The sequence below is a fragment of the Suncus etruscus genome, chromosome 13, assembly GCF_024139225.1.
Source record: "Suncus etruscus isolate mSunEtr1 chromosome 13, mSunEtr1.pri.cur, whole genome shotgun sequence".
NCBI classification, from domain to species: domain Eukaryota; kingdom Metazoa; phylum Chordata; class Mammalia; order Eulipotyphla; family Soricidae; genus Suncus; species Suncus etruscus.
The window spans coordinates 2,996,201-3,017,489 of NC_064860.1; the positions used below are offsets into that span (position 1 = coordinate 2,996,201).

The following is a 21,289-nucleotide window of genomic DNA, read 5'->3' on the forward strand; positions in this document are numbered from 1 at the left end:
ATCTCTTTCTTCTCTCCTTTGTCTTCTCTTTTTTTCTTCTCATTGTATTCCTGGCCTCGTGAAATACAGATTTTCGAAAGTACTTTATGACTGAGTTTTAGTCATACATTTTCCAACACCTATTCCTTTACCAGTGTTATTTCCTGTCACCAATTTCCCCAGTTTCTCTCTCCTCTCTCCTCTCCCTTCCTCTCCCTTCTCTTTAGTCCTAACCACTGACATGTCAGCCATGAACCCACTATGGTTTTATCTCACTCATTTGCTATAGTTTGTATCTTGTTTCTGTTCTCTCCCATAGCTGTGCGAATTATTTGAACGGTGTCCCGAGTGGCAAATATTCATTTTCAAAAGTCATTCGGTAACAGGAAGACAGCTCAGAGGGTTGATATGTTTGCCTCACAATAGGAAGCCCAGTCTGGTCCTGGCTCTGCATTGTCCCCTGAGACATCCTGGAGCCTTGTGCTGACTGAGGTCAGCCCCTGAGCACCACTAGGAGTGCTCAGGACCCAAAATTAAAAATAAAACAAAAAAGAATATGATAAAACAAAAAAAAACAGAAACAAAGTGGAAACCTAGCCAGGCCAGATCTGAACCCAACCAGAATGCCTCTTTGCCTAGGTATTGGGGTGGCGGAGACCTTCATCCAGCTCTCTCTGCCCTGGCAGATTTTTGTCTCAATTCAGCAGCCAGTCACAAAGAGGTGGCTGTCACCTCTTTCAATTGCTTAATTTTGCAAACTCTATTTTGCATAAAACATAAAATGAGCTCCACAGTGAATTTCACCACTTTATCATCTTGCTGTGGAAAATACTAGGGGATCATTCACAGAAGTTGTCTTGTTTCTTTCTTGGGCAGGTATTGGTGGATTCATGGTTCGCCAAAGGAGCCGAACCGGCCAAGGGAAAGCCAAGAGAGGTGTTGTCCGCAAAGACTCGTCCGGCTCTGTTCCTGAGCAGCTGCCTAGCAGAGATGATGGTATGAGCCATTTTCATTTGTTATTGGGAAGTGCTGGCCTAGTTGATGACCCACCTGGAATCCTGTTAGGTCTTCTGGAGAAAGCATTTGCGTATCTTCAGATCTGGATCCTGAGTCATGAAGAAATGTGATGAGGCACTGATTAAAATCCAACAGGTTCTTTGAGATGTTTGACTGGACAAATTTCCATCTCATCTCTAGTGAGAAATACAAACCCTTTAACCAGTTAATATTAGATGCTTTCTGGTCTTATCTACCTCACATAAAGTGGCAAATTAGATGCGGCCCCGCCATTTTAGGAAAGTTGCCTGTGAGCTTAGAAATACATCTTCCGGTGAGTGGCCTGTCATTTTCACAACTACTAAGAAGTTGAGCTCATCTCTAGCCACCTTTCTCCACTGAGAATACAAATTGTTCCCTTTTATCAGTGAGGATTGGGTTTGAATAATCTTTCATTATTATGTCATAGGATTTTGGCCTTTGAATTAATGAAATAGAAATGGCTGCATTTTTTTTAAATATAAGGAATCAACATTGTTTTAAAGAAATTACAGTATGATTTTATATAGCTCTAGTAAACTCTGTTTAACAATTGCAATATGCAGGGCCAGAGTGATAGGACAGTGAGTAAGGTATCCTGTCTTGGATACTGAAAACCCGGGCTTGATTCCTAGCAATATATATGGTCCCCTGGGCCTACCAGGAGTGATCCCTGAGCATTGCTGGTTGTGGCCCCAAAACTAACTCCTTCCCCCTGCACTTGGAAAAATGTTGATGACATCAAATTATTTACATATTTTCTCCAGTTTTGTCTTGGAAAATATTCATGTAATTTTATTTGTCCTCTTCTGCCTTTGCCACACATGTTGATTCCTCCCCACCCCCACCCCTGCTTGGTGCCCAGGTCACACCTGAGGGGGTGCTATATTGCTGGGGCCATGTGTGGAGCTGTTAGGGTGGAGGCCTCTTTGGACCAAAATAATTGCAGTTTTATAGTGAAGTGTGGTGTTTTGTTTCTTCATCTCTCTGATCCCAAGTTACCCATTGCTTTTGATTTTGTGAGCATTTCTCTTTCCTTTTATTAGCAGCCTTTGGGTTTGAGCAGAATTAATTTGGGCAGTGGGGCAAGGGAGGCTATGCTGCCGAGCTTGTCAATCATTGCACTCTGTGTACACATGTACATGCATCTGTATACATACGTGTGTTTTTAAATTTTTGTTGTCGCAGCCAGCAGCACTCGGGTTACTTCTGACTCTGATGTCAGAAATTACTTCTGACAGGCTCTTAGGACCATGTGGGTTACAAGGGATTGAACCCCAGTCAGCTACTGCTATGCATATGCCTTCCTCATTGTACTATATAGTTCTTGCCCCTGTGTATTTTTGAACACAAGTAAGGCATGTTTGTATTTTGAGCATAAGTAAGGCATGTTCTCACACTGAGTTCTATTTCTAATACTATGCATATACATATACACCTATAAACTTTTTTAAGAGAGGCCTTACTTATTCTATAGAAAAATCTTATTTTTTGTTTGTTTGAGCCAACTATCAGCCTACTTTGAGTTCTGTGCTTGGTAGTCTTCAGCAGTGTTGGGGCGGGAGATTAAACTGGGCTGATCACTTGCAAGTAGGCAGGCAAGGCTCCTGTCCATTTTCAGTTCTTGGAGAATTGAATTTCAGGTGGATTTCTCCAGAGAATATTCACATATTGTCACAGAAAAAAGTTGAGCTGTTTCCTCACCATTTTTTTCTGCAATAAATGGTTCTTTCTGGAGGGACTGTGAATTGTAGTAATCTCGATAGTGATTTTTGTTTTTTAGACACCATAACCGCCACCAGAGAGCTGGGGTCCCCTCGTGAGCTAACCCAGGCCAATTTTAGTGTCTCAGGGTTTCTGGCCTTGGCTGTCAGCACTGCTCTTGCTTGACTCCTTTCTACTGCGCTTGTAAATGATGTCCTCTGGTGCTTGTCTGTCTCCTTCAACTCATGTTCCTTAGTGTGACCCCCCCTCAAGTTCTGCCCGAGCTGTAGTGACCTAGAAGGCTTTCTCTGTTTTCTAGCTGAGTGGGCCATTACCTATACTGGGTTTGCTTTATCTGCTCACCCGTTGTTGGAGGAGAGGTGGGAACTTGCACATCTCGGCTATGGGAAATAAGCATCGAAGTGCACCAAGGTTTTAAACCAGATTCTCTTGAGGTCATTGGAGAACATCAGTAGCACAGAATCAGGTCCCTTGCACGTTGGGCTTATATGGAGGTTTAGAATTCTCAGGAAAGATCCTGAAAGCAGGTGAGGGGGGAAGGAGGAAGGGAGGGGGGAGAGAGAGAAGAAAGAGAGAAAATGAATATGTACAGAGAGAGAGAGAAGAGAGAGAAAATGGATATGTAGGAATCAGCCCTTCAGTGTCCCTATGGTATACTAGTCAGTTGCATGCATGCGTGTGTGCTGTCTGTCTGTCTTTGAGCCCTCTAGGGTCCCTGTACTCTACAAATCCTACTTCTCCTTGGTAAGGGATCTTTATACTTTGGCTTTTTGATTGGTGGGAGCACACCCAACTGTGCTCAGGAGTTACTCCTAGGTTCGAACTTAGGAATTATTCTTCATGGCAGTGCTCAGAGGACCATATGGGATGCTGGGGATTGAATCTGGGTTGGCCACATGCAAGGCAAGCTCTCTCCCTGCTGTTCTATAGCTTTGGCTCCAAGGGAGGGCTTTCAAGCTTTGTCTTTGTTCTATATGCACTTACATAGAAGGCTCAGAACACTGGATTTCAGGGGCATGAAAGCATGCTTGTAGTACCTAGTCAGGTTACCACCATATATTATAATTCCCTGATGTTCAGGAAATCCCTGGCTTTGAAATTAATTGTTGGACTGAAGACACATTTCAGAACAGACTTCTTGAATTGGGTTTCCCCAACAATTCCCTTACCTTGGAGCTGAGTTAGGAGCTCCGGGTCTTCTCACGTTTAAACCTGAAGCAGTGTTGGAGTTGGGAAAACAAGTTCCTGCTTTGTGAACAACAGCTGTTCCTGGGGCCCGTGGGGGAGACATGGAGTGCTGTTTAGTGATCTAAGATGAATATTCTGTTCCCAAACCTTACTAATAAGCCTACTGGGAGGTTTGTGGGGTAAAAAAGGTTGTTTCCTCAAGATATCTGATCTGCCTTTAACTCACAGTGTTGTATATGTTAATTCACAGTTAAATCTGGAAGAAAAGGGAGCACTTGCTTGTCTGTATTGAAGTAGGTGCATATTGGTTAAGCTTTCCATTGGTTAAGCTTTCCGGTTACATTGGGATGGGTTTCTCTGAATGTCGTGAACCCAAAATACTTATAAATGTGACTGTAATTTCAGGCTGGAGTGAGCAGTTACCAGATAATCTAGTTGATGAATCTGTTTCTATTACTGAGAACACTGAAAAAATAAAGAAGAGATACCGGAAAAGGAAAAATAAGCTTGAAGAAACTTTCCCTGCCTACTTACAAGTAATATTTCATGTTACATTATTTTTGTAGCTTATTGATGATAAATATGGAAATAAGTTAGAAAATGTAAGTTTGCTCTGTGAATATTTTACTGTTTTTAATTTAGCGTTCAATATCTTTCCTCAAGTAACATATGACTTGGATAGTCTTTTTAATAAGAAATCTAAGTATCAACTTTTTAAATACTCACTTGAGTGTCATGTCTTGTGTTTAATGCACAAGACTTTTAAGCACTGTTACAAGTTCATGAAGGTGAACTTTTGTTTGCTTGTCTCTAGACCACATCAACCAGGGTCAGGGCTCACTCCTGGCTCTGCACTCAGGAATTACTTGTGGTGGCGCTCTGGGGAACCACCTGGGATGCTTGGAATGGAGCCTGGATCAGCTTTGTGCAAGACCAGCTTCCTTCCCACTGTGCTGGGGTCTGGCACCCCATTGTTTTCTTTGTTTCCTCCCTCCCAGTCCCCACTCAATTCCCTGCGCTGTGTCTTCTCCAGTGGATGGGAGCACAACAGTGATGGCTCTAGGGGTCCAGTCCAAGTTTCTGTTCCTTTCAGCAGCTCCCAGATGAGCCACATGTCAAGTATTGAGTAGGCCCCAAACAGGACATTGGTTCTGCTCAGCACAGTCAGGCTCATGGGCAGCAGGAGGGAAATCCATCCATGGGCTATTGGTTTATATTCTTTGGTGTCTCTGCTGCTGTGTTCGGGACCAGCTTTTAAACCCGGAACCCACACTGTACCTCAGCCACTGCCAAACTCAAACTTACTTTTCTTTTTAAAATTTATTTGTTTTTTCTTTTGGGGGGGTTGGGTTGTGTGGGGTGAATTACACTTGGCCACCAATGCTCAGGGCTGACTCCTGGCTCTGCACTCAGGAATCACTCTTGTCAGTGCTCAAGGGACCCAATGGGATGCTGGGGATGAGCCAGGTTCAGCCGTGTACAAGCGTATACACTCCCCACTCATATATCTCTCCAGCCTCATCACTTACTGGTTTTTTTTTTGTTTTGTTTTGTTTTGTTTTGTTTTTGGCTCACACCTGGCAATGCTCAGTGCTTACTCCTGGATCTGTGCTTAGCAATCACTCCTGGTGGTGTTTAGGGGACCACATTAAACCCAAGTTCACCATGTGCAAGACACATTTCCTCCCTGTTCGTTATACTTTCTCTCTGGCGCCTATAGTTTTTAATTTATAAAATGATTTCTTTTGTTGTTAGGGTTAGTATTATGGCTAGGTTTAGAGTTTTGTGTTATATTTCAGTTAAGAGTTAGGATTTGATTTAGAGATAGGGTGAGGCTCTCTGGGGTTAGAGTTCAGTGACTTGCTTGAATGACTGTCACTTAAACCCAGCACCTTTCTTGTTTGTTTTTGGGCCATACCTAGCAGTGCTCAGGGTTAAAGTTACTCCTGGATCTATACTTAGGGCTCACTGCTGGTCTATATAGGATGTCTGGATTAAGCATGGGTCAGCCACTCTCCCCATTGTACTACTGTCTTCTCTGGCCCTCAGATGATCTTTAGGGGTAAGTATTAGTGCTCACAACAATGTTATTTGGAAGAGATGTAGTTTTTGTTTTTTTTATTTATTTTTAAGAATCCATATCTGGTAGTACTCCCAGCTCTGTGCTCAGGGATCACTCCTGGCAGTGCTCTGGGGATGACATGTAGTGCTAGGCTGTCAGATCCAGGTCAGGCACATACAAGGGAAGTGCCTGACTCTCTGTACTCTCTCTCCTTAGCCTCATTTTGCTTTGTTTCAGGGCCACACCTGGCGGTACTCAGAGCTTACTCCTGTCTCTGTACTTAGGGATCATTCCCAGCAGGCTCAGGGGGCCCTTGGGGTGCAAAGGATTGAACACTGTTGGGCTACGTGCAAGGCACGCACCTTACCCTCTGCACTCTATCTCCAGTCCTGGCATCAACCAATTTTAAAGGGGGAGGAGGGGAAGCCTTGCTGATTTGTAGATCCCAAGTTTTTGGATTGAAGGCATGAAGTAACTGATTCTCACCACAATGTTTTTGTGTCTTCCTTACTGTCTTTACATAGCTGATTTAGTAATGATCCTTCTTCATCCAGCACTAGATGGTTTTCCAATTTTTTTCAGGTAGAAGGACATGGTCATTAAATATGTCAAAGTGGGGAAAGAGAGAATCCCATGGGTTGGTGGGCCAGATTTGGGTGGGCGGGGGAAGACTTTGAGTACTGCCAGGCATGGCCCCAGGCAAGCAAAAGAGGGAACATCTACTTAGGTCTGTCATCTTTTTTTTTGGGGGGGGGGCTACACCCGTTTGATGCTCTGGGGTTACTCCTGGCTAAGCACTCAGAAATCGCTCCTGGCTTGGGGGGGGGGGGGACCATAGGGGATACTGGGGGGCGGGGAATTGAACCACGGTTCATTCCTTGGCTAGCGCTTGCAAGGCAGACATCTTTTTTTTTTTTAACATAATTTTTATTTTGATCATAGTGGCTTACATATTGTTGACAATAATATCTTAGTTACATATTTACATAAGATCAAAGGGGATTCCCATCACCGGTTTGTCTTCCCTACTCCTCCCTTTTTGTCCTACCACCCATATCCTCTTCCCTCACCCCTAGGGCTGCTAGAATATGTGGTCCCCTCTGTACTTATCCTATTACTTCGTAGTCTTACACCTGTTTGGTCCTGATGCCTCCTTTATTTCCCCCTCTAGTTAGGAGGCAGGAGAAGGTAGTTCAAGTTATGTGGTTTTGTTTGAAGAGGAGAAAAGTGATAAACTGGGGTAAAAGTCTAATACGCCGGAAATAAGCAAAATTCTTCTAGAGGCTCTCGTCATCGATTTGAGAGGCGAAGGAGAAAAAAAAGGTGAAACACTCGACCCCTACGAAATGCAGTGTCAAATATCTATTAAGAGTTCCAACGAGAACGCTAAGCACCACCAGAACAGAACAAAGCCAACAAATACACAACCAAAAAAAAAAAAAAGCCGCGATCTTGAGATAGGCACCATGGCATAGCACATGAAGAGGGAAAAGAAGGGGCCAGAGAGATAATATAGAGGCAAGGCGTCTGTGCAAGGCAGACATCTTACCTCTAGTGCCACCTCACCGGCCCCTAGGTCTGTCATCTTATTTCTGGACCTCACATCCCTCCCCTTCGGTCTATCTCAAAAGTCATCATTGCTATTGGTTGGTCCACAAGCTTGTCTGGAGTCTGTCCCTGAGCACTTGACCAGAAGTGGCCTGTGAGTCCCTCTGGGTGTGGCACCTCTCTCCCTGCCCAAAACAGAGAACAGAAGAAAAAACAGGTCTTTGGGGCCAACCTTCTTTTTCTCTGGTCGCCAGACAACTGGGGTCACTGGCATGCCCCTGCAAGGGCTCTCTCCTCTGTAGACTTAGCACTGACATCCTTCCAGCAACTCTGGCCTGTGTGTTTTGTGGTTCTTAGCCACTTACTTTCAGCTTGGCATCACCAGGCTCCTTCCTTTCCCTGTTGATTATTGTTTGGAGGGGTGGGGTGGGAGATGAAATCTGGGTCTCAGGTCTCACAGGGGCAAGGCCAGTGCTGTCTTGCTGAACTCAGACCTCTATAGTCCTTTTCACAATTACCTCCAATTTATTCCAGTCATCTACAGATACGATGATGTTGTCATCTTATGATTTTACCAGAAGTGCTGTTATAAACCTTTTACCTGTACAATTTGAGCTGAATGGTGATAGTTAACTGCAAAATTTCCCTATCTAAAGATGAAAGCTGCTGGATTGAAGAAAGGGGACTGGGGTGGTGGGCAAGATACGTACCTTTGTATGTATCTTTGCCGTCCTTAAGTTTTGCCAAGATCCTTAAGATTCAAGGATCCCACCTTGAAATGCTGGTCTCATAGAGAGGAACTGTTGATAGGAGGGAGAAAGAAAAAGCCACAGAAGACTTAATAGCACCAGTGCACAGGGGAGGTTGAGGGACACATACACTGTTGAGTTGATCATGTGTTGTCTTTAACTTGGTGATGAATCTATGCGAGCTTTCTTGGGCTTTCTTCAATCAGTGCTAACACTGTAAGCCAATCCCTCTTATCGCCCCATCTTCCCCATCTTAGTAGTCTGCAGATATTCAAATATTTACAACAACAATGAAACTATACTTTCTCTGCAGTTTGAGGGAGATAAATGAACAATTCTAATGTTACATTGTAGACTCACCTGGGATTATTATACTCTAGTTGCTAAAAATACATTTTACAGAATTGTTTTTATTTATGATTTTTGTCTGTAGTAAAATTGATGTCATTAAAATTAATATTAAGATAACTGACAGATTTCCTAATTAGTTTTTATGGATTTTTTTTATTGTATTTTTTTTTGTATTCCCAGTATTCTCTTGCTAAACTGTAAATACCTTGTGTGTGTTTGTATTATTTTCTACTTTATCAAAAATGATCAAAGTACTATCTTTCTAGAGTTTATAACTGAATCAGTTATTTTATATGTGCTTCTCTTTAGGAAGCTTTCTTTGGAAAAGACCTTCTAGATACAAGTAGACAAAACAAGTTAACTTTAGATAATCTTTCAGAAGACACAGCTCAGCTTTCGTATAAAACAAACATGAACTCGAATTTTTTGGACCCTTCTTTAGATCCATTACTTAGTTCAAGTTCGACTCCAGCCAAACCTGGAATTCAAGGTATGTGGACTTTTTGGCAGCCTGCAGGGGCACATTCCCTCTGGGTCCCCTCCCGAGCCCCCACAAACTTCTCTGTCCTGGGTCTGCCCTCTTAACTTGTGCTGTAAATGCTTTCTTGTCTGCGATAACCACTGGAACCTGTAAGAGGGGGGAAGTTAGCAGGGATAGTGCAGAGCTACACTTGACTCTGGCTTGGCTTAGTGTTTGCAGTAAATAAGCCCTACAGAGACTCAGAAGCACAAAGCAAACACTGCGAGGGCCTGATCTGGCAAGTAGGTACCTCTGGCAGCTCGTTCGTTGTCATAAGTTGATATGGCGAAGTTTGTCGCGTCCCATCACTTTCCCCCGATGAGTAGGACAATCCCCTGGATGGGAAACCGTTACAAAGGGAGATGAGGGAGCCGTGATCAGTGTTGGGTGCACTTGGGGGGAGGGTGCTTTCTTGGTTTCTGTTTATTCCCTTGATGATAGTTGCTTGAGGTGACCAGAATGAACCAGCCCTCAGCCCTGGAAAGGGAGGAGTAAACCAAGTTTGGGGGCCTTCTCTAGGGTGGCACTTCTTAAGCTTTGCCCATTCCCAACCCCCTGTGCTGAAGAAGTGCAGCTTGGGGAGTACCTTAGAATCTGGCTACACAGCTGAGTTTGAGTGTTTGGGTGTAAGTGGGTGGGTGGGTGGGGACTGGGAAGTGGGACTACGCCTGGCGTTGCTCAGGAGTCTGAGCTGGGGCTGGCTTCAGACAGCGCAGACCGTGCCCACTGTCTGCTCTCTTCAGCTTCTGAGCATTGAAGTTTCTGTTTTAGGTTACAAGCTATCTGGGCAACTTTCACTTATCACCTAACCTCTTGCAGTCAGTCCCAAGTTTATGCTCCTGTGGGGTGGCAGCCCCAGTATAAGCAGCTCGGTCTCAGGCCATTGCCTCTAGTTCCTTCCCCTCTGGACTGGGGGCCTGAAAAGAACACAGCAATTAGATGTTTGCCTTGCACGTGGCCAACCCAGGTTAGATCCTTTTCCTTTTCTATAGTCCCCTGAGGATTATCAGGTGTGATCCCTGAGCCAGGAGAAACCCAGAGCATCACCAAATAGAAATAAATAAGATTTATAAGTTTGCTCTGTTTTTTTTTTTTGTTTTGTTTTTGTTTTTTTTTTTTTTTTTTTTTTTTTTTTTGGTTTTTGGGTCACACCCTGTGGTGCTCAGGGGTGACTCCTGGCTGTCTGCTCAGAAATAGCTCCTGGCAGGCACGGGGGACCATATGGGACACTGGGATTCGAACCAACCACCTTAGGTCCTGGATCAGCTGCTTGCAAGGCAAATGCTGCTGTGCTATCTCTCCGGGCCCAGTTTGCTCTGTTTGTTCGAGCATTTTATTTTTCATTTGCTTGTTTTGGGGCCCACACTTGGCAGTGCCACAGATGGGTACTGGGAATCATGGAAACGAACTGGGCCCCACTGTCCTCGGGGCCAATGCTCCCTCTACTCTCTCCATCCTTGCCTCACTTTGTTGACAGGCCTCAGTTTAAATTTCATGACATCAGTTCTAATTTGTAGCCCGCTGCTTGCTGTTCAAAGCGTCAGGGCACCTTTGCTGTGAAGAATACCTGAAGAGGAAGGAAGTGTCTTCTCTTGACTCAGGCAGGGAAGTGAAACATGGTGAAAAATGTTCTGCCATTAAAACGGGAAAACTGACCTCTTCACTGATTATGTCTAGGCACTTCTGAGGACCCGCTGGCTGATATTTCTGAAGTCTTAAATACAGATGAGGACATTCTTGGAATAATCTCAGACGACCTTGCAAAATCAGTCGATCCTTCAGGTAGTCACGGGGAAGTTGGCTTTGTGACTTGACCCACAGGGTGGATGTGGGGTTCAACTACGTCTTGTCTCTCAGTGGAAAAGAGTCAATTTTCCACTTTGCCAAAGAACCCCTATTCTCACGTGCTTGGCCTCGGTGTTCTTTCTTTTGGAAGGGGAACAGAGGGTCTGTTTATTTCTCTCATCTTGGTAATTGCCTCGCAATTCAGGCATCAGAGGCTTCAAATTCTCCCCGTGCTCCGACTCCCTATGTCCCTCCTGCCCATTCCTGTGATAATCACCCTTTTCATTTGGTTTGGGTCTTGTAGGTCTTGATTTATGCACTTTCCAGGTTGAGAACTCACCTTTCCCATTTGGTAAGAGACTAAACAGTGGATGACAGCTGACTAGACGTAGCCTTTTCCTAGTGATTTCGCTGACACATCCATAGGTGCATGTGTATCTGTCCTAGTGCTATGTGTCACTAATCCCTAGTTGGCTTTGTGTGTGCAGCTAAAGCATGGTACAGCTGCGCTGTGCTCAGGCACCTTTGCCTGTAGTTGTTTTTTACCCTTATGGATGGTTCTATATTTGTTAACACATAGTTGGTGATCTTACCATCTTCTATGGTATTAATTCGAGATAGAGACTAAAATTTTACTTTTGATAGTGGTGTTGAGAAAGCATGGAAGATATGTAAAGATTATATTGAAATGTTACTCTCAATTTTGGGGGGGGGGCGCATATCCAGAGGCACTCAGGGATTACTCAGAAATTACTCATTTCTGTACTCAGAAATGACTCCTGGCAGGCTCAGGGAACTTTAAGGGATGCTAGGGATTGAACCCGTGTCTGCTGTGTTCAAGGCAAGTGCCCTACCTGCTGTGCTATTGCTCCAGCCCCTATTCAAAAAAAAATTTTTTTTTTTTTGTGGTTTTTGGGTCACACCCGGCAGTGCTCAGGGATTATTCCTGGCTCCAAGCTCAGAAATTGTTCCTGGCAGGCACAGGGGACCATATGGGACGCCGGGATTCGAACCGATGACCTCCTGCATGAAAGGCAAACGCCTTACCTCCATGCTATCTCTCCGCCCCCCCCCCCAAATTTTTTTTAATTGATTGGATTTTTGGGCTTTACCACAGTGCTCAGGGGTCACTCCTGGCTCTGCACTCAGAAATTGCCCCTGGCAGGCTGGGAGACCATGTGGGTGCTAGGAATCGAACCGGGTCCCTCCTGGGTTGGCCACATGCAAGGTAAATATCTACCTCTATGCTATCTCTTCGTGCCCCCCACCCATTCAAATTTAATGAGCCTGTCTATTGTTTTATGACTTCAGAATATGTCAAAAATATTTTCTGCAGTTGCAGTTATTCACAAAATGATAAAGTTGAAGTATTTGGAAAGTTTAGAACGTTACATGAAATTTACTCCTTTTTCATGTACTTCACCTAAAAGTAGAATTATGTATTAATACTGCTCTTTTCCAAGTTAAAGTAATGCTTTAGCTATTGATGTTGAATCTTCTCAGATTCTTACAGAAATATAGGTATTATATTTCCTTCCTAAGAAACAAGAGAATTCTGGTTCTGAGCTGCAAATTACAAAGAAAATTTTACTTTTCATTAAAATATAACTGAACCGCACCTAAACTTCCTACTCCATTGAACCTAATTTATATCAGTTATCCATCCAGATTAATATAAGTAATGGGGGATGATTTTCCTTTTCTAGTTCGGTTGTGTTCTTCCCTTCACGCAGTTAAATGTAGTCTTATACACCTGATGGTGTTGTGTTCAGGCTTCCTTTCTCACTGCTATCTTTGCTTCTCCAGCTGGAGTGGACATTGGTCCAGTCGCTGATGATCCTTCCTCTCTGCCTCCGCCGGGTGTCAGTCAGAGTTCACGGCCTCTCAGCGAAGAGCAGCTGGATGGGATCCTGAGCCCAGAGCTGGACAAAATGGTCACAGATGGTAAAGCATGTGCCCCACATCTAGACTGTCCAAAAAGCATGAGTACATACCTGTGGGAATGCCCCCCAAGAAATTGAAAGTAACATTTCAGTATAATCTTTACATATCTTCTGCTTTCTCAACACCATTATCAAAAGTAAAAATTTAGTCTCTATATCGATTTAATACCGTAGCAGAATCCCATTGAAAAAATAGGCTCTCCTGCGTATGTCTTTGATCATTAACTTCTGATAATGTTAAAAAAATACATTGAATTTTTGGGCCAGAGAAATAGCATAACGGGGAAGGCATTTGCCTTGCATGTGGCCGACCCAGGATTGGTTCCTGACATTCCATAGGGTCCCCTGAGCCTACCAGGAGTGATTTCTGAGCACTGTTGAGTGTGATCCAAAAACCAAAATGGGTACTTATATTGGAGTTTTGACTTTTTGGGTCTCATTTGATGAGACTCAGGGTGTACTTCTGGCTCTGCACTCAGGAATCACTTTCTGATTGGGGTGCCATCTGGGTACTGGGGATCATGTTCGAGGCCACCATCTTCCCCGCTGTGCTGTCACTCAGCCTCCTGGCTTGCAACTGTTTGGGTCTAGTGCTGCTCTGTATCAGTTTCCTGGAGTCATTAAGTGCTCTCTCATGTCTCTATTCACAGGGGCTATTCTGGGGAAGCTGTATAAAATTCCAGGTAGGTGTTTGCTCATGGTGGAGGGTTTGGAAATCACCTTTCCCCAGCTTGGCCGCTGCAGGTTCCTCATGGCCTTTCTGGGCTTTTCTCTTCTAGAGCTTGGTGGGAAGGATGTGGAGGATTTGTTCACAGCTGTGCTCAGTCCTGTCACCCCACAGCCACCTCCTGCCCCACAGATGCTGCCCATTCACGGACAGGGTATGTGCCCCATTGGGGTTCTCGATGTGTGGAGGGACTGAGGTGCAGATGTGGGCACTCAGGGCCTTCCTCACTCTGATGGCAGTGGGGGCCGAGAGCCTCCCCAACTCTGATGCCCATGGCCTCTGGGGACCTTTCTTACTCTGACGACCATGGATGTACAAGGCCTTCTGCACTCTTAATGACCATGGGCATTGAGGGCCTTCCGCAGTCTGACTCCCATGGGCACTGAGGGCCTTACCCACTCTGACTGAACTGAGTTCTGAGAAATGTTATCCAAATCAGGCGACATCACCCCTTTGGGGTTGTTAGATCTGTAAATGGGGCTGATTGCAGCCTCAGTGTAATTGGGGAATTGGGGGGGGGACACACTGTTCATTAAATAATTGCTATGTGATTTTTTTAATTTTTTTGTTAATGGGTTGGCAACTAATAATTAGAATTCCTAGTTTATTCGCCACTCTAAACATAATTTACCTTCATTTTGCTTGACTAAACATGTGACTTTTGTTTTTGTTTTTGTTTCTGGTTTTGTTTTTGGATCACACCCAGCAGCACTCAGGGGTCACTCCTGGCTCATGCTAAGAAATTGCTCCTGGCAGGCTCACGGGACCATATGGGATACCAGGATTTAAACCAATGGCCTTCTGCATGAAAGGCAAACGCCTTACCTCCATGCTGTCTCTCCGGCCCCAACATGTGATTTTTATTCAGATAAAACACGCTCCATGATGCCTCTTGCTCCGTTGAGCTCTTAGATGCTTTCTTTGTTCTCTGTTTGGTTCATGTTTGGGGCTGACTCGAGTTTCCTTGTCATAGAATGCCAGGGAGCAAGACCAGCCTCCGGTGTGCACACTATGCATCGAGCCATTGAGCTGAATCTCCAGACCCCCGTGTTTTTGCCGTTTTTGATTTTTGGGTCACACCCAGCAATGTTCAGGGGGTTATTCCTGGCTCTGTGCTCAGAAGTCACTCTGGCAGGCTCAGGGATCCATATCCTATGCCAGGGTTTGAGGCCAGCAAAGCAGTATGCAAGGCAAACAACCTAACCCACTACTATTGATCTGGCCTCTGAAACGTCTCAACTTTTTTGGGGGTGGGGTGGGGGTTGAGTCACACCTGGCAGTGCTCAGGGTTACTCCTGGCTCTATATAGTGAGTAATCGCTCCTGGCAGGCTCAGGGGACCATATGGGATGCTGGGGTTTGAACCACCATCCTTCTGCATGCAAGGCAAACGGCCCACCTCGTTGCTATCTCTCCGGCCCCACGTCTCAACTTTTAATGATTAAATGAAAATTAATTTATTGCTAAAACTTGAGATAGCAGTACATTTTATGATCTGTTCTTTATTGAACCAAGACACATCATATTTAGTTGTGTACCAGGCAGCATGCTCAGATCTGTGAATATTTGGCTGATCACATTTTAGAAATAAAAACTTGATTTTGGACCAGAGAGATAGCATGGAGGGAGGGCGTTTGCCTTGCATGCACAAGGATGGTGGTTCAAATCCCAGGATCCTATATGGTCCTCCGAGCCTGTCAGGAGTGATTTCTGAGCATAGAGCCGGGAGTAACCCCTGAGGCTGCCGGATGTGACCACAAAACAAAACAAATAAAAAAAAAACTTGATTCTCTAGAAATATTCATCTGCTCTGCCTTTTTTGGGGGACAGTCCCCCTCTAGGAAGGACTCAGCTATTCAGGCTTGTGCAGATGGAGGTGTATTTGGTAGGTAGTATGGTGCCTGGAATCCTATCTGGGCACGTGAATTCTTAGCATGTTCCTTAACCCATAGTCAGGGGTAAAAGGCCCCAGGTCTGAGATGGGGCTCAGTAATTGAGCATGTTGCCTGCACTGGTAAGCTTCGGAGTTCAGTGATGCCGAGCCAGAAGTAACAGGACCAAATCCACTGCACACTGTTTTCAGATTTTGATTGTATATATTTTGCCATAAAGTAAGCAACAATTTTTGTTTGTTTGTTTGTTTGTTTGTTTTTGGGGTCATACCCGGCATCGTTCAGGGCTTACTCCAGGCTCCACACTCAGAAATCACTCCTGGCAGGCTCGGAGGACCATGTGGGATGCCGGGATTTGAACCACCAACCTTCTGCATGAAAGGCAAACGCCTTACCTCCATGCTACCTCTCCAGCCCCATTAAACAACAGTTTAATCAACATTTTCCTGAATGATATTGGAAGGGGAAAAGGCCCAATTTTAACTATGATGAAAAATATTAATAGTCTTTTGACTGCTGTATTATTAAAAAGTATTAGAAATAGATTTGCTGTCTTCCTTTCCAGATGTTTTCTCTCGGATGCCTCTCATGAATGGCCTGATTGGACCTGCTTCTCATCTCCCTCATAGTTCTCTGCCTCCTGGAAATGGATTGGGGACTTTCTCCCCTTACACTGACGCTCGGTATTTAAAAACCTCCACTTTCCTCTCAACCTAAATGACATTAATTTATTTTCTTTTCTTTTTTTTATTTTTTATTTTTGGTTTTTGGGCCACACCCAGTGACGCTCAGGGGTTACTCCTGGCTATGCGCTCAGAAGTCGCTCCTGGCTTGGGGGACCATATGGGTTGCCAGGGGATCGAACCGTGGTCCGTCCAAGGCTAGCGCAGGCAAGGCAGGCACCTTACCTCTAGCGCCACTGCCTGGCCCCATGACATTAATTTCTACATTAAATTACGTTAATTCCTATTAAGTCTTCAAGTAATTGTGTGTAATCTGTACATGTCATAGTTAATGTGACCTTTGGTTGAAGTTCAGCATTCCCACTGGTACTAATGGGGTTTGATCAAAGTGCCCTTGGCATAGTCTCTAGGGTTTCCATGTGCAGGAAGTGACACCATGTATTTGTGCCAGAGATAAGAATCCATCCTATAATGCCATGGCGAATGATCCGCATGGGCCCTGGACATCAGCCACCCCTGCTGTGGATGGTGACAACGATGCCATGTCGAATGCTCAGAGAAGTACCCTCAAGTGGGAGAAGGAAGAGGCATTGGGCGAGATGGCAACGGTGGCGCCTGTCCTGTATACCAACATCAACTTCCCCAACCTCCGGGAAGAGTTTCCTGGGTAAGACACTGGGTTGCTGAGGTGGTCTCACTCCCCTACTTTCCCCAGGTGATTTTATCCACTCAGCATCCCCAACCTGCATCAACCTGAACACTCAACTTTGAAGAGTCCCCCAGGATAGCTAGGGACTATCTATCATTTTCTCTTTGTCTGTTACTTCCGAGCCCTAAGCCACATGTTCCAGGGTGTTATTTCATTTACTATCCCGAACTAATTTCCATTGGCTTTTAGAAGTGCTCTATAGTACTAAAGTCGTCACCATTGTCACAAACATGTTACTATTCTATTACGTTCCAAAAGCAGAAATCTGCCACTTACAATGTTAAGTCATCGAAATAGTTAGTTCTGCATCTGTCTGGGGCCGTGTCCAGCCCTATTGATGAAGAAGCAAACAACGATACAGTTGAATCATGCCTACCTTTTGGAAATTTTGATGCGTTGCAATGACAGCATGTTTTGATGAGTTAAAATGCTGCTTTCCCCTCCTGAACTGGTGTTGCTGTTGGTCTTGGTGAGCTGGAAAAATGGGGGACTAGAAGGGTGATTACATTTTGGATGCTGCAGTTTCTCACACAAACATTCTCCTGGTAGTTCTGAATACCTGGATCTGCTAATGATAGATGAGCACAGGTGCTTAGATCACCATTTTTTTTCTTTGGTTTTTGGGTCACACCTGGCAGCGCTCAGGGGTTCCTCCTGGTCTATGCTCAGAAATCGCTCTTGGCAGGCTCAAGGGACCATATGGGATGCGGCGAGTTTGAACCACTGTCCTATCTGCATGCAAGCAAACACCCCTACCTCCATGCTATCTCTCCGGCTTCAGATCACCCTCATTTTATGCTGCTGATTGATTCTTATAAAAACAGAGCTTAGAATCTGCCAAAGGCAATTTTCTTGAAGCATTTCATTATGTTGTTCTGGAAGCCTGTGACCTCTAAGTTTTTTTGTTTTAGTTTTAGTTCCTGTTCTTGATCACACTCAGTGGTGTTACTCCCTAACTCTGTGCTCAGAAACCACTCCTGGCAGGCTCAGGAACCCTACGGTTGTTCTTTTGTTTGTTTCGTTTTGTTTTGTTTTTGGAATAACATCTCGGTGGTGCTAGGGGTTACTCTGGCTCTGGGCTCAGAAACCCTCCTGGCATTTCAGGGACCATATGGGATGCTGGGAATCAAACCCAGGTCTGTCCTGGGTTGGCTGCATGCAGGCAATTGCCCTACCGCTGTGCTATTGCTCTGGCTTGGGGAACCCATATAGGATATCAAGGATCAAACCCTGAATCGATCCACGTGGAAGGCAAACAAGGGCCTGTTTGCCACTGTACACTGCTCTGTTCCCGTTTTTTTAGAAGCTTTGATTGTTATAGACTAAATTTTTTTTCCTCCTGGGACACACTCAGAATCCTTCTTACTATCCACTATCCACTCTGTGCTCTGGGGGGACCATGTGGTGCCGGGGATTAAACCCAGGCCTCAGCCATTGATGAGTTCAGACCACTTTTACATTTATCCCCCATCTTTGAGCTCTCCATCAGGGTGTGGAGTCTCATTGAGAGGACTTGAAATGAGTGTCTTTGGCACACAGCTAAATGGTGGTGAAATTCTAATTCGTGACGACCGCTTGCCTATGGGTCAGAGCACAACATCTTTTAGCCCAGATGTGTTACTCTGCACCGAGTCCTGCTTCTGGAGACATCCTGTTTCCTTTCTGTGGCTCCTGAGTCCTTTCAGTTGGGGGTGGGGGCAATGTTAGGCATACTTGGTGGCACTCAGTGCTCTGCGCTCAAAAATAACTCCTGGCTGTGCTGGGGGTGCTATATGAGATGCCACAGATCGAACCTGTCTGTATGCAAGGCCCTCTCCACTGTGCTGTTGCTCTGGTGCCTGCCCCTTGATTTTCAAACGTCTCGTTGTCAATCATGAGGTCTGTGGCAACACTTCTAGAGACCCATTCTCCTACTCTGACTCGCTGCCTGCCCCAAACATGGTGCTCGAGAGTTGCCACGCTGGGCAAGGTCATAGCAAGCAGCAATCAAGCTTAGTGAGAGGGCAGGGCTGGGACTTGGGAAACCTACAGACTTTCCTTGTTTTGTGTGTGTGTTTTGTTTTAACAGACTGGACGACTAGAGTGAAGCAGATTGCTAAATTGTGGAGAAAAGCCAGCTCCCAGGAGAGAGCACCATATGTGGTATTGAACATTTCTCTTCTTTCTTTTCCTTCACGGCCATTTGGGTGGCTCAGCAGTCCCACACCTTTAGTTGTAAGGCTGTAGGGATCAGACCCTTCTCTTGGGCAGAGGCTGCCGGGACCCTGCTCAGCGTGTGTGGAATGGTGCAGAGACTGAGCTCCCTAGCTCGGCTTGGATCTGTAAATGGCAGTTCTCAAACCGTAGGTTTTTTGGTTTAGCTTAAAAGTAAAAAAGGGGCCCGGAGATTTAACACAGTGGCGTTAGCCTTGCAAGCAGCCGATCCAGGACCAAAGGTGGTTGGTTCGAATCCCGGTGTCCCATAGGGTCCCCTGTGCCTGCCAGGAGCTTTTTCTGAGCAGACAGCCAGGAGTAACCCCTGAGCACCGCCGGGTGTGGCCCAAAAAACAAAAACAAAAAAAAACAAAACAAAAAAAAGAAAGAAAAAAAGACAGAAAATGGGTTAGTTCTTGTAAAATTAATTTTGTCTGAATGTGATTTCTTAGTTCAGTAAGTCTTTATATGGAGTAAAATGTAGAGGGGGCCAAGCGGTAACACAGCAGGAAGGACATTTGCCTTCATGCACCTAACCTGAGTTCATTCCATGTAGTTCCCTGAGTCTGCCAGGAGTCATTTCTGAGCACAGAGCCAGGAATAATTCCTGAATTCTTGCCAGGTGTGGCCCACCTCCAAAATAGGACTGGGGTACTTGCACGTGGATGCCTCCAGTTTGATCACCAGCACCATCTAATCTCCCAAACACTTCCAGGAGATGTCCCTGAGCATGAATTAGTTTCGAATATTCGTTCTCTGAAAAGACTTTAAAAAAGAGCCCATGATTGGAACTTGATGAAACATGATCAGAACTTAGTGAGCTGAGACCTTTTCACATGTGAGACAGGCAGTAGTTCACCTGCGCTGAACTGCTCAACTTCACTTTCCCTTTCTCATTTTCATGCTCCATTTTCCCATAGAATTTTTTTTCTTGTCTCTCTCTTTTTTTTTTTTTTATCTTTTTTTTTTTTTTTTGGGCCACACTAGACTGCTCAGAGATTATTCCTGGTTCTGTGCTCAGGATTACTTCTGGGGATGCTCGGGATATGGGATGCCAAAGATTGTACAAGGCAAACATTCTCCCTGCTGTACTATTGCTCTGGCCCCAGATTTTTACTCCTTGAAAGTAAAGTAGTTTTGGGACCAGATCAACAGTATGAGGGGGTGGACAGTGCTTGCCTCGCATGTGACCAACCTGAGTTCAATCTATGAGCATCACATATGGTCCTGAGCTGATTTCTCTTTTGAGTCACACCCAACGGCACTTTTCTGGCTCTGCACTCAGAAATCGCTCCTGGCAGGCTCGGGACCATATGGGATGCCGGGATTCAAACCACTGTCCATCTTGGGTCAGCTACGTGTAAAGCTACCTCCCTACTGCTGTGCTATCTCTCCGGCTCCTGGGAGTGATTTCTGAGTGCAGAGCCAAGAGCATTTCTGGGTATGCCATGCCCCTCTCTAAAGTAAAATGGTTTTATTTAGAAAATAAGAGATATTTCTTTTTTGTTTTGTTGTTATTTGGTTTTTTGGGCCACACCTGGTGACACTGGGAGGTAACTCCTGGCTATGAGCTTAGAAATCACTCCTGGCTCTGAGGTCTGTCCTGGGTCAGCTACGTGCAAGGCAGACACCCTACCGCTGTGCTATCGCTTTGGCCCTGAGAGATTTTTTTAAAGATGAGAAAATTCAAATCTAAAGCTGGTATGACATCGAGAGGGGATGGCTTCTGTTTCTTAGTACATTCATTCAGGTGTCCTGGAAGATAATTCTCTTCTCCTTTTTGCAAAGCAAAAAGCCCGTGACAACAGAGCCGCTCTGCGTATCAACAAAGTGCAAATGTCGGGCGAGTCCCTGAAAAGGCAGCAGCAGGACTGCACCGACCCTGGCTCACGAGTGGATTCCGATCTCTTCAAGGATCCACTGAAGCAGCGCGAGTCAGAACATGAGCAAGAGTGGAAATTCCGACAGGTCTGTGTTTGCTTCCAGGGACAGGGGACAGACTGTCTCAGAGGCTGTCCTGCTTGGGGAGGGTTTGGTCACACAGGCATAGAGATGGTGTTCTTATTCATCACCGGAGTGCCGCTTCCCTTCTCAGGAAGAACCCTGAGAGGCCAAGAGATAGCACAGAGGTAGGGCATTTGCCTTACATGCTGCCAACCCGCAACAGACCTGGGTCAGATCCCCGATACCACTTATGGTCC

The 21,289-nt window shown here is 45.2% G+C and overlaps 1 protein-coding gene across 1 annotated transcript in view; it reads left to right on the forward strand.

Moving 5' to 3' along the window:
- KMT2C (lysine methyltransferase 2C) overlaps positions 1 to 21,289 on the forward strand; it is a 214,602-nt gene that overhangs the window by 151,695 nt on the left and 41,618 nt on the right. Inside the window, 11 exon segments of the mRNA XM_049785972.1 lie at positions 856 to 975; positions 4,333 to 4,463; positions 8,947 to 9,127; positions 10,835 to 10,939; positions 12,749 to 12,886; positions 13,536 to 13,568; positions 13,665 to 13,766; positions 16,069 to 16,186; positions 16,638 to 16,849; positions 18,961 to 19,037; positions 20,877 to 21,056. Coding sequence (XP_049641929.1) covers positions 856 to 975; positions 4,333 to 4,463; positions 8,947 to 9,127; positions 10,835 to 10,939; positions 12,749 to 12,886; positions 13,536 to 13,568; positions 13,665 to 13,766; positions 16,069 to 16,186; positions 16,638 to 16,849; positions 18,961 to 19,037; positions 20,877 to 21,056 — 1,397 coding nt within the window.